This window comes from Lathyrus oleraceus, chromosome 6, assembly GCF_024323335.1.
Source record: "Lathyrus oleraceus cultivar Zhongwan6 chromosome 6, CAAS_Psat_ZW6_1.0, whole genome shotgun sequence".
Classification (NCBI taxonomy): domain Eukaryota; kingdom Viridiplantae; phylum Streptophyta; class Magnoliopsida; order Fabales; family Fabaceae; genus Lathyrus; species Lathyrus oleraceus.
In genome coordinates this window covers 510844897-510862647 of record NC_066584.1, presented here as the reverse complement: position 1 = coordinate 510862647, position 17751 = coordinate 510844897, and the positions used below count along the sequence as shown (strand labels likewise).

Genomic DNA, 17751 nt, shown 5'->3' with positions numbered 1-17751 from the left:
AAATTTTACTAGTAAAAAAGAATATATATTGTAAAATAAGAAGAGAATGAGTAGATAATTTGGGTCAAAAAGTATCTCTTAAATCTGATAAGTATATTAAAATAACAAAAATGCTTCGCTGCACATTAACGTTTCTTACATTTTCAGTTTCTTCAAAAAAAAAAAACATATCCAAATTCACGTGTGTATATATATATATATATATATATATATATATATATATATATATATAACAACTCCTTAAAACCAAACCAAACCATTTCTCTCTCTCTGTGGTAAAGTTAAGGTTCAACCATGGGTTGGTGCTACTGCTACAAACCCACATTACTCATCATTGTTTTCACATTCTTCATTTCTCAATCATTCGCAGCCAAATTCTCACTTCCTTTCATTTGGCCTCTCCCTGCTAAATTCTCATTCGGTAATGAAACTCTTTCCGTTGATCCAACACTCCCCCTCATCGGAAACGCTGCTGACTCGCCCATTGTTAAAGCCGGTTTTGATAGATTCAAAGGGATAGTGTTCACTAACAACGGTTACACCTTCGGTTTTGTTAGAACAGACAAAGCTGTTTACGATGTTAATAAGTTGAATGTCGTTGTTCATAACAAAACTGAAGAGGTAGGTCACTTTTTTGTTCTGTTGTGGTTACTTTTGAAGATGTTTTGATTTTGAGATTTTTGAGATTTTTGAAAATTTGTTGCAGCTTCAACTTGGAGTAGATGAAAGCTATAATTTGTTCATTACAAAAGCAACTGGTTCTGGCAAAGTGACCATTGAGGTTTGGTTTGCTTTTCTTTTTGCGACCGACATTTGTCTATTGTTGTGTGAATCTCAACTGTTGTTTTTACTATGAATCAATACATGGACACTCCTATAATGATTTGAAAAAGAATAAGTAAATTGAACTAATCAGATGTGTCGTGTCCTGTCTGATAGTGACACCGAGGATGCCTTTGTTCAGATGTGTCGGTGGTACAAATTTGTTTTTGATTCAATAGATTATTTTTATGGCTAAGAACAATTCAATCAAGTGCTTGTTGATTGTGATGTGTTTTGTTGTTTGGTCAACCAATTGTCTTTAAAATTGACTAGGATAGTTTTGTTGTTTGGTCAACCGATTGTCTTTAAAATTGACTAAGATAGTTTTGTTTTGTGTTTCACTTCTTATTGGTTGAAATTGGAATGGAACCAAACAAATTAATTGGATCTTTGGTCATTTAAATTTTGTGTTTTTTTTTGTTAATTCAGGCAAATACTGTTTTTGGTGCATTGCGTGGATTAGAGGTGAGTCGTGAACTTGCACCTTATTCATCTCATTTTTTCAATGAGTGCTGTGGACAAAACACATGACATAGTCTCTTAATGATTGACAAACTTGTAAATCCTTTTGAGTTATATCTGACTTGTTTCTTACATCCTTCTTTTTTTATGATGATTACGTAGACGTTCAGCCAATTGTGTTCTTTTGATTATTCAACGAAAACCGTACAAATATACAAGGCACCTTGGTCCATCCAAGACAAACCAAGATTTCCTTTTCGCGGCCTCATGTTAGGTGAGCCAATATATTTTGTAGAAGAGGCTAGTTTATATTTTATTTGCCTTGTTCATATGCTTTGATAAGAGGCTATTGACACAAATCTTCGGTTTCTTTTTGTTGCAGATACATCAAGACACTATTTACCAGTTAATGTTATTAAGCAGATAATTGAATCTATGTCATATGCCAAACTTGTAAGAGAAATATGCCAAACTACAGTTTGAAACTAAAGCTATTTTTCATGTAATGCTGATATGAAATGTTTTACATGGCAGAATGTTTTACATTGGCACATCGTAGATGAACAGTCGTTTCCTCTTGAAGTACCTTCATATCCGAATTTGTGGAAAGGTTCATACTCAAAGTGGGAACGATACACAGTTGAGGATGCATATGAAGTTGTCAAGTAAGATACTATGTGTTACGTCTTTGAGTTGGCTTTCTCAATCTATGCCCGACTAACACTGTTCTCTTTTCATGTTTTACTTTATCATGATATAAAGCTTTGCCAAAATGAGAGGTAATGTATCTCGAAATTCTTTTGAAGTTTCCATTTCGTATTACTCACAGCACTTTGCAGTTTTGATCTTGCAATATAATGTAATTTTTTTTTTGGAATAAGATAATGTAAGTTTCTATTTTCATGATTCATCACAGGTATAAATGTGATGGCAGAAGTGGATGTCCCTGGTCATGCTAAGTCATGGTAAAGCTTATGCAATGCTCAGTTCTCTCTTAAGCTGATAGTCTTTTCAATTTATACGAAGGCTCAGTTTACCTTAGTAATGTTTTAAGGTTGTTATTTTTTGTTTCTGTTTAGGGGTATTGGATATCCAGATGTTTGGCCATCGCCCTCGTGTAAAACCCCACTTGATGTTTCAAAGGGGTCTACCTTTGATGTACTTTCTGGCATTATGACAGGTTAAGATCCTATAAGACATGCATCAATCTCCGAATGTGCATACTTACATTACTATGTACACTGACCTTATAAATGAATTTTTTGCCGTTTTACTTTTCTAACTATTTTCTTCTAAATTTACAGATATGAGAAAAATATTCCCCTTTGAACTATTTCACTTGGGTGGTGATGAAGTGGATACAGGTTGGTATGCATGACTTTCTTCTTGACAGAAAATCTTTAATCTGTTAACCAAAGTCCTATGAATCATTTTTATTATTAGTACGATCAAAGTTTGTAATTATAGTCTATAAACTATAGTATGGAAATGTGTAACTATGTTTGCGGCATCACAGCAATCGAAATGATAATAATCATAATAACAAAGAAAATTTGTTTATTGCAAGTAATAAGCCATTTTGTATCAATGCTAATTTATAAGAAAACACTGTTTATTTTGACAGAATGCTGGACCAATACTTCTCGTGTGAATAAGTGGTACAAATTTAAACCTTTTTATACTCATTCATTTACATTCTATGATGACTTTTTTATTGCCTAGAGTTGTAAATTCACTATGGAAACTCAAATTTAATTGAAGATGTGAACCTTGACAACGAAAGTTGTTTTTCCCCAAATCTGGTGGGCAAAGAAATTTAACCATCAAAATCAATGAATCAAACAAAGTATTCAGACATGACTTTATCTCTAATGCAGGCTTCAGAGTCACAACATGACTGCTAATGATGCTTACGAATATTTTGTACTGAAGGCTCAACACATGGCTCTTTCAAAAAACTGGACTCCTGTGAACTGGTATGATATATAGATCTATCGATGCTTATAAATTTTTTGAGCAATAATTGTAGCCATATCATTTAGATGCGAGCTTTTTATGTAACTTATCAGGGAAGAAACCTTCAACACGTTTCCGACAAAGCTCCATCCGCGAACTGTAGTGCATAACTGGTGAGTTCTCGTCCGTGTAGTTTTATTTTGGCCAGAATCTCAAGCGACTCAGTCCTAAAGTATTTTATGTAATCATTTCTATAGGTTGGGCTCCGGTGTCTGCCCGCAGGTTGTAGCAAAAGGCTTGAGGTGTATTTTCAGTAACCAGGGTGTATGGTATCTTGACCATGTAGATGTACCTTGGGATGTTGTATATAACGCTGACCCAATAGAAGGAATACACGAAGCTTCTGAACAAAAACTTGTGCTTGGAGGAGAAGTTTGCATGTGGGCTGAGGTAGCTGATACATCCGATGTTCAGCAAACAATATGGCCTCGGGCTGCTGCAGCCGCAGGTTAGCTGTCTTACTAATCCAACGATGTTTTCCATTCACTCTTATAGTTAGTTTAACAAGTATAGATTCAAAAGTCATTTGAAGGGCTCATCTCATGTGCTATGAAGTAACGCCACAAACATAGACACCAGACACGTATACATTGATAATAAGTAATAACTTGAGAAAATTAAAGCCATCATGTGTAACAGCACGTGTTAGTGTCGTGTTGATGTCAGACACACCTTAAATTTTGAAAATATGAAAAATTAACCGTTAATTGCATGTTTCGAACAGAACGTTTGTGGAGTCCGAGACAATTTACTACCGGTAGAAATGGTAACTTAACTGCGTTACCGCGACTGCAATACTTCAGATGTCTGCTGAATAGAAGAGGGGTTCCAGCTGCTCCTGTGACAAATTTTTATGCTAGAAAGCCTCCTACTGGACCAGGTTCATGCTATGAGCAATAATATTGTCTAATAGGTGTAGGGAGGTGTTGGTAGTGGTTGATGAATTCTAGATCTGTGGACAGTAATGATGTTGTAAGTTATTATTCTATTCAATTCAATAATAATAAGAAATGTTTGGCAGTTCACTATCACCCACCTATTTTATGTAGCGTGCATTGATAAGAAAACAATTTTTTTAACTGTAAACATCAGTGTCATTCTGAAAAATAAGATACTATGATAATAAATAAAATGTTTAGAGATAGAAAGAGAAAGTGTGGCGACATGAATGAGTTATCGTAAACTCCATCTCTTCCTTTCCGATCCTCTTACCCTCTCCGATCAGTAACATTCATGGCAACTACAATCATTTCTTGGAACTGTCTCATTGATACTGCTCCTCCTCCTTGAAATTTTGCAACCCCAATCTAATCCTAAAACTCCAAAACAACATAAATCTTTCATAGAAAATCTTAATAATGTGTTATATACCTTTAAGTCAACTTCCAAAGGCTTGCGTTAAGAGATAAGTTTTCATAGATTTATGTGTATCCCATTTTCTTTCGTCTTGTGATTTTCTTTTGAAATTGCATTTCTTCTTCTGCATGCTCCAATCGAGTGACCAATGAGTACAAAGAAAGCAAAACCCAATCTTTCCGCAAGGATTTTGTAACTCAAATCTTGGTGCAAATCTATGTCAACCAATACTCTAACGAAATGGCAAAAAGGACAGTTAAATTATGGTTTGCTTGAGGTAGAATCCATGCATATTGGTATTCCTAGACTGCTAGCAATTGTGAATATTATTTTATGTTGTCAATGCTCTTGCGATAAACCATGGATTTTGACCCCAACTTGAGTTGATGTTTGGTTGACATTTGAAGGTACAAAGTCCTTAGACCAAGGGAATAGCTTGAGAATACATGGATTTAAGTTCTGTGAACTTATGAACCTAACTTTCAGCATATCTTCGAGACTTGAAATAGTGAACTCATAAAAACCTTTTCCTAATGATTTTATACCCAATTTTGAAATTGATGACCATTGAGCGGCTAGCTTTGTGTGGAAGTTAATAAGAGTTAAAGGTGTTGAACCCTTATGCCATATGATCTTCTTACAAGCTTCAAGACTTAGTTTGTATTCTTCTTCTGAGATAGTAATGGTAAGACAATCTCCTTTTAAACATGGCACTGGTAGTTGACTTTGAGGGATGTTGTGGACATATGCTATTGCGTTTAGAAAGATTCTTTTGGTTGTTAATAATGTTAATGATTTCAGAGAACAACAAATGTGAAAGAATGGGAGACATAGGTGTAAGAAGAAGGAGGAAGAAGATAGATTATAGGTCAACCGTGTTATTCAAGAAACTTGGAGCATGGTTCACTTGGGGATTGTTTTTCTAATTTTCTCCTATTAATTCAATTTAGTTGACTTGGAGTAATAGATAAATAAAAAAAATCCATATTGGAAAATACTAAAATTGTAAGATTTAGAAATAAAAAATCTATTTATTATTTATTTAATGTAAGAATTATAGGTGACAATTAAGTCAGACATACTATTATTTTAATAAGAATAATAAATTATTTAGATTTGAGTCAGACATATCACAAATTGCTTATAAAAAACATACCTTAAATTTTTTTGGATAAAAATATAGTTATTTAGTACTAATTCTCTCTCTCTCTATTTTTTTGAGAGACTTGGAGTAAGAAAACTTGTCGGACTATTGCAGTTTCTCTAAATATATGGTCACCACTATGAAATTTGCAAGAGAAGGCCTTTTGACAAAGTTCAGGGACATGCTGACAAGAAGGAAAATTTGAAGAATAAAATAGGGCGGGAATCTAAACAGACATATGTTGAAGTTAGAAATGGTATTAGAGATAAAGGAAAAGCACATATGGCGAGGGAAACATCATCTGCAACAAATGAAGGGAAGGATAATTCACAGACCTCTCAAACTCCTATGGAACACAATATTGAAAACCAAGTGAGAACAAAGACAAATAACACAATGGTGCAATTTTTCAACAATTCGGAGAACAATATTCAAGAGTTAGAGAGTCCAACTGCTGACAAGGGGTCTAGCTCTGACAGCTCAATGGAGACAAATTTTGTGGATGCTACTCAAATAATAACATCAATCTAAAAGGGGTAGAAGAACATGCTCGTGCTAATATTCATAAGGATGTGCAAAAAGACATGGTTTTTCTACACAACTCTTCGGGAAACATGGAAGAATTGGTAGTCTAAATCAAACAATCCAACAAGTAGATCATTGAGGAGTATTTAACTTGTCACCCCCAAATTATATCTGATATCTCCCATATTTTTATATTGTCCAAGCTGCCCCTAGCTGAAAATTGAATGAAAATTCCGAACTAAATTTTTGGTAGGCTTAACAAAATTTCCTATAAAGTTCAAAATTTCTGGTAGTACATTTTAAATTTCCGGTTTGTTTCATCAATTTCTAGAAATTTGAAACTTACCCGTGGCTACCAGAAATTTCAACCAAAAATTTTTTTTGCTAGGATTATTTTTTTGATTTTTTGGACGTTCGGGATTTTGTCGACAATTTTGGATGACTGTGATTACACTGGCAATTTTGTGTCGTCTAGAGTAAATGCAAAGTTGTATAAATAAGGGGTCACATGTTTGATAAAAATATCTCAAAAAATGTCTCTTCCTCAATTTTTGATTAAGGCAGAAATGTATTTCAAAAGAGCTTCACCTTCCGTAGAGTTCCAGCTTCCGGATGACACCACATCTCTCGTCAGCCTGACGTCCAAGTTGAATGACTTATTTCGTGATACTGATACCAAGAAGGTGAGAAAGATCGATTTTCGTGAAGATTGGATTGATACTGACAGGAGGGTGAAATACAACCATATTGAGTTGAAGACCGACGAAGATGTGAAGGAAATGTGAAGATCATTTCGACGTAGGATAACAAAGGGGTCGGTCGAGTTAGATGTTAGGCTTTCAAGATCTGTTGACGATATAATGGAGATGCTGAAACGTACAAAAGCATCAGGTATTGTTTATGTTTTTCTTATTTATTATTGTTTTCTTAAGTTATTGTTTTCTTATTTATTATTGTCAACGCAACACACCCCTAGGTCCAACTGGTGTCCTCAAGCCTACCGAAGAGGCACACGTAGTGGACATCGATATAAACACCAGACTTGCCTGCAAAGAGAGTATATGCTACTATAATCCGATCGGAACTCCTGTATAATCCAGCTGACCTGCTCAGGCATCAAAATCTTCGGGAAGTCTTTCATCTTCGACCCGTGCGATGTCACCTTCAGTGTGGGACGCTCATGTGATAAACAAATATAAACAAATTAGAATTTAACTTTCATGGCACAATAATAAACAAATTAGAGTTAAACATAAAAAATATATATCTCTCCCTGCCATAATCGTAACGCCACATGGTCATCATACTCAGTAAGCACTAATCAGTCAATGGATCCTCTAGGGAATCCGCCATCGGTGTGCACAGAGGGCTCGGTCGAATGAGCTGTAACCTCTGTGTCAGCAGTAATAAGAGGGATCGAATCAGCAACAACAACATCTGGCTGAACCACCCGAGCGACCTCCTCCAAACCAGTCTCCTCAACAACCTCCTCAACCACAACAACTGGATCTACAACCTCCTCAACCACCAGATCAACCACCGAATCAACAACAATAGCATCTGGCACCACCTCATCTCTAGACTGCTCTACTGATCGTATCGGTCACCGTCAAGTCTAACGAGGTGCCCAAAACTGATCCTGCTCAGGCAACCGCTTCTAATGTGAACTGGTTGGGACCACTCACCTAGCCTGTATCTGGGAAGACTCAACCTCAACACTCCTAGAAGCCATAGCCTGGTCTATCGTTCGATCAACAACTCTCCCTACAATAGTGTCGTCTCTGCCTATGTATTTCACTGCAAAAGAAGGGAAAAAAATATTAGCAACTACCGAAAATTTCATAATTTTCGGTATAAAACAAAGTTTTTGGCACATATCGGAAATGTCAAAATTTCTGGTATAAATTTCCGTGGAATATATACAGGGAAATTCAAAATTTTTGATACAAAACTAGATTTTTATAACTATCGAAAATTATGAAATTTCCAGTATATTCAATGGGATTTTGTATCGGAAATATTGAAATTTCCGATAAACATTTAATGAAAACACCAGAAAATTTGAAATTTTCGATACAAAATGCCAGAAAATTTGAAAAATTAAGTGTAAATACTCACTGTTTTTGAAATTTCCGGTAATTGCTCCAAATATTTGGTATCGCATATTACAAATTCACACCTCTGCACTATAAATTTCAAAAATTTTGAAAATGATTTTACAAGGGAAGTCTCTTCTTTTCATACGCGATGGGGGTGTCAGGTCTAAGTGGGGGAGTGTCAAGTTAAATGCTCATCCTCAAAGTGAGAAGGAAGGTTTCAGACTTGTTAAATAAAAAAGAAAATAAAAAAAATCTTAAATTAAATTTGAGACCTCAATATGGGATAAGATCTAGAGATGTCCCACCAAACTTGTCCTCATGAAATGCATATACTAGAATGCAAGAGCAATTGATAACTCTTAAAAAAATTAACATTAAAAAGGATTATTCATGTACTTAGATATTCTTTTGTGTTTATTCTTGAGCCTTGGACACTTTGGAAGTCTTTCTCCATGGTGGTTATCTAGATTAAGCCTTAAAAATTCTGTTGTTAAACTTAGGGATGATTTGGAGCCTAACTTGTAGTCTTGCTGTCTTGAAAGCCTAAACCCTGAGGTGATAGCAGTAGACAGTCAACAAATGTCATTATTTATCAAAGAGCAAGATAACCTTTGTGGTGTAAATGTTGTGTATGCCTCCACAAATCATGTGATTAGAATATCTCTATGCCAAAACCTTAACAATACTCAACCTCAATTTAAACTCACTTAGTGGTTGAAATGGAGTGGGAACTTTATGGATTTTATGTGACAGAAAGGTACCACTCAAGTTGAAGGGAAAGTTTTACCGGACTGCGGTAAGACTTGCGATGTTATATGGGACAAAATGTTGGACGCTTAAGAATCAACACGAGAATAAAGTAAGTGTAGCAAAGATACAAATGTTGTGTTTGATAAGTGGTAAGACTAGACAATATAAGATTAGAAATGAGAAGTGTTATGGGTCAGCCATATCCTCTACGATCTGTCCCCACCTTCAATGATCTGACCACCATAAGGAAATGACTCCTTAGATTGATCTGATCCAGGCGCGTTCCTTTTCTAAGCCAAACACCAAAATGCTTAACATCCTAGATCCAACTCAAGTATATACTAAAGCTTATGGAACATTCTCATGACCATAGAACCTTCACTATTCTATAAGCATGAGATGTATCCCTCCAATGCATCAAACGATTCTATGCATTATACGCCAAAAAATTAGCAAGTTCGTTATTTTGCTCCCCTATATATGCGGGTGATGCCATTTAAGGTAACAAGTTTCAAACACAGTTTAGATCAAGTTTTGCCTATTCCTTATTCTGAGTCGGTTGATTCCAGTCCTTTATCGTCTAGTCCGTCCGTTGTTATAGATGAGTCCCCACCTATGTTGAACCGGTATGGCATTACCTATGAAAGAAGGTTGAGACCACATGATTCGACTCCTATTCCAAGCGCCTCCACCCCTGCTCTGGCCCTATCTCCTAACTTTCTTATTGTCATCCATAAAGGTAATCGTTCAACCCGTAACCCTTATCCTATTTATAATTGTGTCTTATCACCAGTTATCTCCTACCTATTATGCGTTTGTTACTGCACTTGCATCTGTTTCTATTCCTAAAACTATTTCGGAAGCTTTATCCCATATAGGGTGGAGACAGATAATATTTGATGAAATGTCAGCTTTAAAACCTAATCATACTTGAGAGCTTGTTCCTCTCCCACCTGGAAAATCTTTTGTTGGTTATAGGTGGATATTTAATGTTAAGGTTGGTTATGATGGACATGTAGAACGATTGAAAGCTTGCTTAGTGGCAAAAGGACACACTTAAGTCCTCAGTCAAGATTATAATGATACTTTCTCTCCTGTTACAAAGATGACATTTGTTTGCCTCTTTCTAGCCATGGTTGCCATAAAACAATAACCTCTATCTCAATTGGATATCAAGAATGTATTCTTTCATGGTGACTTGGAAGAGGATATTTACATGGAGGAACCTCCTGGATTTGTTGCTCAGGGGGAGTGTAACTGGGTATGTAAATTACACAAGTCTTTGTATGGCTTGAAACAATCACCTCGAGCATGGTTTGAAAGATTTAGCAAAGTGTTGCAACAATTTAGGATGAAACGGTGTGAATCAGATCACTCTGTTTCCACCAAATGCTCCTCCAATAAATATATTTATCTAGTTGTTTATGTTGACGGAATTGTAATTATAGGTGATGATTTTAAGGGTATCAAGGCTTTAAAACAACACTTATTTCAGAATTTTTTGACTAAGGATTTGGGTCCTCTTCGTTACTTTCTAGGAATTGAGGTAGCTCAATCAAAATCAAGTATTGTTATCTGTCAAAGGAAGTATGCTCTTTATATTTTGGAAGAAACATGTCTTACATATTGCAAACCAGTTGACACTCTTATGTATCCTAATGTAAATATTCTCCCTAATCAGGGGGAGCCATATACTGATCCGGGAAGATATCGAAGACTTGTAGGAAAGTTGAATTATCTTACCATGACTAGACTTGATATATCTTTTTCGGCCATTGTAGTAAGCCAATTCTTAAATTCTCTATGTGACAACCATTGTCAAACAGTTATTCAAATCCTTAAGTATATTAAAGGATCACCTGGAAAGGAGCTTATTTTTTGTGATAGAGGCAACACTGCTATCATTTGATATTTTGATGCTGATTGGACATGAGATGCAAGTGATAGATGGTCTACATTGGATTATTGTGTTTTTATTGGGGGGAATTTGATCTCATGGAAAAGCAAAAAGCAAACGGTCGTTGCTCGATCAAGTATATAAGCTGAGTATCGAGCCATGGCTCATACCACATGTGAGTTCTTGTGGTTAAAGCATTTACTACAGGAACTTCACTTTTGTGAAGTTGGCCTATGTAACTTGTATGTGACAACCAATCAGCTTTGCACCTCTCCTTTAATCTAGTTTTTCATGAAATGATAAAGCATAAAGAAATCGACTGTGACTTTCTTAAAGAGAAGATTGACATTGGGACCATCAAAACCTCCTTTGTTAATTCCAAGGATCAACTTGCTAACCTCTTTACAAAATCTCTTCGAAGACCTCGAATTACATACATATGTGACAAGATGGATGCTTATGATGTATACTCACTACCTTGAGGAGGAGTGTTGAGATATTGTTTTATTATCATTTTGTTTTTATTATTTTTATTAGTAGTATCAATTAGGGTATTATTTAGGATATTATTGTATTAAATATTTCCTTAATAAGTAAGGTTGGTTAGGAGGCTTAGACCTACATATATGTGTATTTTTCTCCATATAATAATACAAAAAAATTCAGATTCAAGAGAGGTAAAATTATGTTATTACAAAAAATTCTCAACTCATCAAAACGCTGGAAGAACTCAAAAAGTCTCAAAGACTCATAATTTCTAAAAAAACTCATATTTTCTCAAAATTCTCAAAAACTCGTACTTTCTCAAAATTACCAAAAATTCATATTTTCTCAAAATTCTCAAAACCTTAAAAAATGTTTAAAAGTTCACGAATGATAACTCTATACTAAGGTAATGATAAACAATTTCCTCAATTTAAAAGTGACCCTAAGGTTACCAAAAAGACTCTAATGTCACAAGATGCTGCAAAATACCACCGAAGAGCTTCCAAACTCCAAAAATTTCAGGAAATGCTCCAAACACCGAAAAATGCACAAACTCAAAATCGCCTAAAAAGTCGAGATCGCGCCAAAATCGGCCACCGTCGGTCGACTACTGGCCGCCACCGCCGAAGCGCGGCACCCTTCTACGATTGCAGAAAACTCCATTGCTCGCGACATCGCCACCGTGAAATTAAGCGGTCGTCACCGTCAGGAGAGACCCGTTGTCGCACATCACAACTCCATGGCCTCCGCTTTATGGTCCGGTCCACTTCTGCTGCAACCGCCACACGACTGCGATCACTAGGTTAGCGTCGCCGCCGCTGCCACCGCGGTCCTGCTTCGTTGGCTGCGCGACCTAAACCCCCCATCGATCGATTTTTGCTGACTTTTCCCAAAAATAAGTTTTAAAAAAAAAGGTTTTCCAAATTTAAAGTCTATGTCAAAAAACAATTTTTCGCAAAATAAGCTGAAAATTAAATTTCTCAGTAATTTGGGATAAATGTCAAATTTGGTTGATTCATAAAAGGTTTGAAAAAAAAGGTTTGAAAATACTCAAATGGGAACTCAAACGACTCTAACAAAGTCGTTCAAATGTTAGGGGCAACATTCCAACACAACAAAAATCAAAACAATAAGGAAAAACACATAACTCATTAGATATTCATCACAGATAGAGGCATAGAGGATTTTACCCCAAATCCCCCAATTAAGGGTTGTTAGACGATATATTTCGATCTAGAGTGGGGGGTTGAATAGATCACTAGTTAAAAAATTTAACAAAAAAACTATTTTGAAAAGTTTATGGCAAGTGGAAGTTTCTCGGATCAAATCGTATAACCGAACCTCAATCGAAAAGCTCGGATATGCGTAATTGCAATCAAGGTATGATAATGAACATAAATTGATCAGAGACTTTTAATCATTACCAATTGAATGCTATGCTACAAGTATAGTCTATTCCTAATGACAAATCACAAAAGATCTATTGAGATAAATTACCAAACACCTTGTGTGCAATCAATTTTGTTTGGAAATTTATATGGTTTTGTTTATCTTAAAATCCAATCACAACCTAAAGGATTGTGATCAACTCAACAAAACCTCTTTCAAAAGGTAATAAAAAATATTATCCAAACGTATTGATCGCACGATCGATGAATTCAACAATTTGCAAATGAAAAATAAGAGAGAGAGGGAGAGGGAGAGAGAGAGAGAGAGAGTACACAAGGATTTGTTTAGACAGTTCCCCGATCGATCTCGCTATGGGCACGTCTGCCCTTAACTCGAACTCAAATTGAGATAATGAAATTAACCTTACGTTACAAAAGTATATATACAAGACAAATGTAGCAACCTAACCATACAAACCATAAGTTTGATATTGATTCTAACACTTTCTCTTCCCTTGATCAAAGCTTGATCAAGTAACCCACCAATGCCACATTGATTCACTCTATCACGCTACTTCTTTGCAAGAAACCCATTATTCTTCAAAACTTTCAGTCGATCAAATCCAAATCGTGAATTGTTGTAACCCAAGATTTACATATATGATCCACTGTCCTACGCTACTCCTTTGCAAGAATCTCCCGTTCTTCAAAGCCTTCACTCGATCAGATCCAAATTGTATAATCTTGTCAAAAACCTTCAAATCTCAAATTGATCTTGAAGGAAAACTCCAACTCGATTTTCTTATTTGAAACCCTCAAAGATCTCAACCCAATTTACAATTCAGTCAACCTAAATTGGACGTTATCAATCCTAATTCTAGATGACACTCAAACAAAGAATGATTATGTGTAAGTTGTTTGTGTATGCATAGAATGACGAAGATGATGAGAACTCTTTGAAATCCCGATTTCGTGTAGTTTTACTCTATAACCTTACTAGAAATGATGCATGTATGAAATATTTATATGCACGCATGTTTGGAGGCAAAAGGAATGCAAAATATTTGAAAAATTTATGAATTTTTGGAAAAATACGTTGGATGTGTTGACCTATGTAAGTCATGTGCCGACCTGTTCGATGCATGTGTCAACCTTTAGAGGCGGCACATCAAACAGAGGTTACATGATTTTAAAATGGAGTATATAAGCCAACCTGAAAATCAGATGTGTCGACACATAGGAAATTTTTTCTTCTATGTGTCGACCTAAAGCATGTATGTGTCGACACATAGATTGTTGTTTTGCCCATAAAAACTCGATTTTTGATGCAAAAAACTTTTTAGCACTCTAGTTGAAGTTCTTTCTCCATTGTGGTGGCCTTCATAAGTTGAGCTATGGCAGTGTCACATAATACTTCTTGCCTCTTCACCTACAACACACCATCAAATAAAACCATTATGACTAATTTTAAACAAGTATGGTTCATTCCACAGATAGTGATTAGCGTAATTTTTCAATGATCTTTATTTTAGCGTGATCAACCTCGATGCCTTTTGATGAGATCTCGTGTCCTAAAACGATACCTTTGGTCACTATAAAATGATATTTTTCCTAATTTAAAATTAGGTTCGTTTCAATAAATCTCTTCAAAACGACATTAAAGTGATCAAGATAAATAACAAAAGTACTACCAAATATAGAAAAATCATCCATAAATACCTCAATGGAATTTTCTATCACATTAGGGAAGATGGCAAATATGCACCTTTGAAAAGTAGCCGAAGCATTGTACAAACTGAAGGGCATCCTGCGATAAGCAAAAACTCCAAAGGGACAAGTGAAAACAGTATTCTCTTGATCAGTGGGATCTATAGAAAATTGGTTATATCCCGAATATCCATCTAAGAAGCAATAGTAAGTTTGACCTGCTAACCTTTCCAACATCTGATCCATGAAAGATAATGGGAAATGATCATTTCTCTTAGCTTGATTCAACCCGTGATAATCAATACACACACCATCCAATAAGTGTGCAAGTTAGAATCAACTCGCTCTTTTCATTCTGAACGAGGGTTATACCTCTCTTATTCGGAACTACATGCACAAGACTCACCCAAAAACTATAAGTAATATGATAAATCATACATGCTTCGAGTAACTTAAACACTTCCTTTTTGACAAACTCTTTCATGGTAGGATTTAATCTTTGTTAAGGTTAAACTACCAACTTGAATTCTTCCTCAAGTTTAAACTTGTGCATGTAACGAGTTAGACTTATTCTTTTCAAATCAGTAACACTCCATCCAAGTTTTTTTGTTACCTCTTAGTACTTTCAAAAGCCTTTCTTCTTCCAAAACAGACAACGAAATAATGATGGCTGGTTGTAACTCTTGCTCTTCCAAGAATACATATTTCAATTATGGTGGAATCTCTTTTAATTTAGAATCAATAGAGTTTTTGATTGAACTCTTTGGCTCACCACTACCTAAATCTTTAGTCTTCTTCATGGTTTTGTCGACTTGGATTGCTCGCAACTGAAGTAAACATTATATTACCTCTCTATAGACTCATCTTCAATCGCTTCAAGGGAATTCATAATAACTCTATTCATGGGGGATGATGGTGATTCATCCGTGGTTTCTTTCTGAACAATCTCATCCACTACATCAACTCTATAACAATGGAGATTTTCTTTTTTTATGTTTTCATAACTTCAAATACATTAAACATAACCTCTTCTTTGTTGAATTTCAAAATTAGTTCTCCTATTTTCACATAAATCAAAACTTTATTTGTTACTAACGATCTTTCTAACATCTATATGAATATGTGAAATATCAATAAGTTAAAATAAGAGTTCAACTACTATCCTACAACAATTTACAAATTTCTTTTTAAAATTAAAATTAAACATTTTCATATGTTTGTTGATTAAAAAAAGTGGACAGACGCCTTATTGGGACGCTAGTAAAATATATATATAAATATAAAGGGAAATTCTAACAATGTGATGATCCCATAATAATAGAAGAACTTGAAAATAGGTGTTTCCCATTTCAAAATGACTTCACCACCTTCTTCCTCTCACTCCAAACTGACAATGAAGCTTCTCGTCGACACTAAAAACAACAAAGTTCTGTTCGCTGAAGCATCCAAAACGGCTGTTGATTTTCTTCTCAACATTCTCTATTTGCCTTTGGCTACTGTTGCTACACTCTTGAAGGGAAATGGAATGCTCCCTGGCATAGGTAACGTCTATCGTAGTCTCCAAAACCTCCCTGAGAAATACATGCTACCGCAACATTCCGAGAAACGTCTCTTAAACCCTAACGTTAAGCTGTTTTCACCTGAAATGTCTGTCCTTCTTTCCATCACCATTGGCAAAGCACCGAACCCTACAGCGCAGATATCTGGTGTTGTGAAAGACGGTGTTACTTTTTTGGTGATGGATGATTTAGTAATTCAGCCTGTTACTTCGGTCATTGAGGTTGTTAAGGAGTTCAATATCCAAGAGAATGCTGCATTGAAGGAAATGGTGGTTGAATTGGGGCTCGATGAGGTAACAATGGATTTTCACTTTTATATTATGTGTGTTTGAAAGTTTCTGATATGGATTTTAATTAGTGTTTAATTTGTTAGTTAAATTGACATGCCATTTTGTATTTTATTTATCAGGGTATCAAGTTGGTCTATGCAAACAAAAATGGTTTTGACAAGTGTTTTCATCAAGAACAAGTATTGATATGTCATCAATATCTTGATTTACGTTTAAGTTTCTCTCTTGCAATTCAAGTCTAGAGTACTGAGATCTATTTTTGTTCTTGTTTTGTTGGCCTTTGTAATATTGGACTTTTTGGGCTACCTTGTTTGTTTGGATGCTTTTAACTTCTCTGTAAATGAATTAATTTCAATCCTCAATACAGTGAACTTGCTCTAGCTACATGTCCATTTATTGTTGTTGTTTGAGTAATATCAAATATATTCTTTATATACTTATAATATGATGTTGCTATTGCTTTTATTCATAGGTCCATTTATTCTGAAGCAGCTATCATTGCTGAACAGGTTAGTCACATTGAACCAATGATATGATATGCTTGTATGCATTTGAATATTAGTATACTACATTACACCAATTGATAGTTGGTCTAATGATGATTAGCGTTGGATTTAGTAGGGAGGATTATGATTCGATCTCCGTAACTGTGATCGGGAGGGAGCTGGAACTATTTGATGCCAGAACTAACCTCCGAACCGGATTAATCGGTCCAGTGGACCGGATATTGGTGGAAAAAAATGCAATATTACTGCAAGCCAATCTTAGATATGGTATGTTAATAAGTCCTTGTGTATTACAACTCTGGGTTGGAAGGTTCTTGGTTATACATGGAAAAGCTCATGGTGGGAAAGTATAACAGCTATGTTTGATGTGATTCTAATTGGCTTGTAAGCATCATTCCTATCTTCTATATTTTTTTATTTGATTTATATTTTGCTAACCATTTTTGTTTCTTGATTAAGGGGAGTAAACCAAGCGGCGAAAAATTTCTACTCTTTTGATCAAGGGAGAATAGCTATCTATAGACTATTCCAGATGATAAGCTTGTCATCCTCATCTTTTGATCTTGACAGAAGTGCTCTTCTCTATGTGTAAGGAAATATAGACTTATGGAATTGTGACTTCAGTTATCTTTCACTTCGTGAAATCCCTATTTTAAAATGCAGTCGCGGTTAGATTTTGGACATTTATATTGTGACAAAATGAATGCATTCGATGCTGTCGAAGTTGTAATTGTGAAATTGTTA

The 17751-nt window shown here is 35.3% G+C and overlaps 2 protein-coding genes across 2 annotated transcripts; both read left to right on the top strand.

The window, feature by feature from the left end:
• The first annotated feature begins 243 nt into the window (after positions 1–243).
• On the top strand, positions 244–4331 carry LOC127098104 (beta-hexosaminidase 1). The gene is made up of 15 exons (XM_051036604.1): positions 244–621; positions 707–781; positions 1252–1287; positions 1447–1558; positions 1667–1737; positions 1819–1949; positions 2047–2063; positions 2201–2249; positions 2364–2464; positions 2589–2648; positions 2909–2942; positions 3162–3260; positions 3354–3413; positions 3498–3748; positions 4025–4331. Exons 1-15 carry the CDS (start codon positions 295–297, stop codon positions 4198–4200), a joined length of 1599 nt encoding a protein of 532 aa, XP_050892561.1. The 5' UTR covers positions 244–294; the 3' UTR covers positions 4201–4331.
• An 11613-nt stretch (positions 4332–15944) lies between these two features.
• Positions 15945–16881, top strand: LOC127098106 (uncharacterized). The gene is made up of 2 exons (XM_051036610.1): positions 15945–16504; positions 16621–16881. The coding sequence occupies exons 1-2, from the start codon at positions 16007–16009 to the stop codon at positions 16741–16743; spliced, it is 621 nt and encodes a 206-aa protein (XP_050892567.1). The 5' UTR covers positions 15945–16006; the 3' UTR covers positions 16744–16881.
• The last annotated feature ends 870 nt before the right edge of the window (positions 16882–17751 follow it).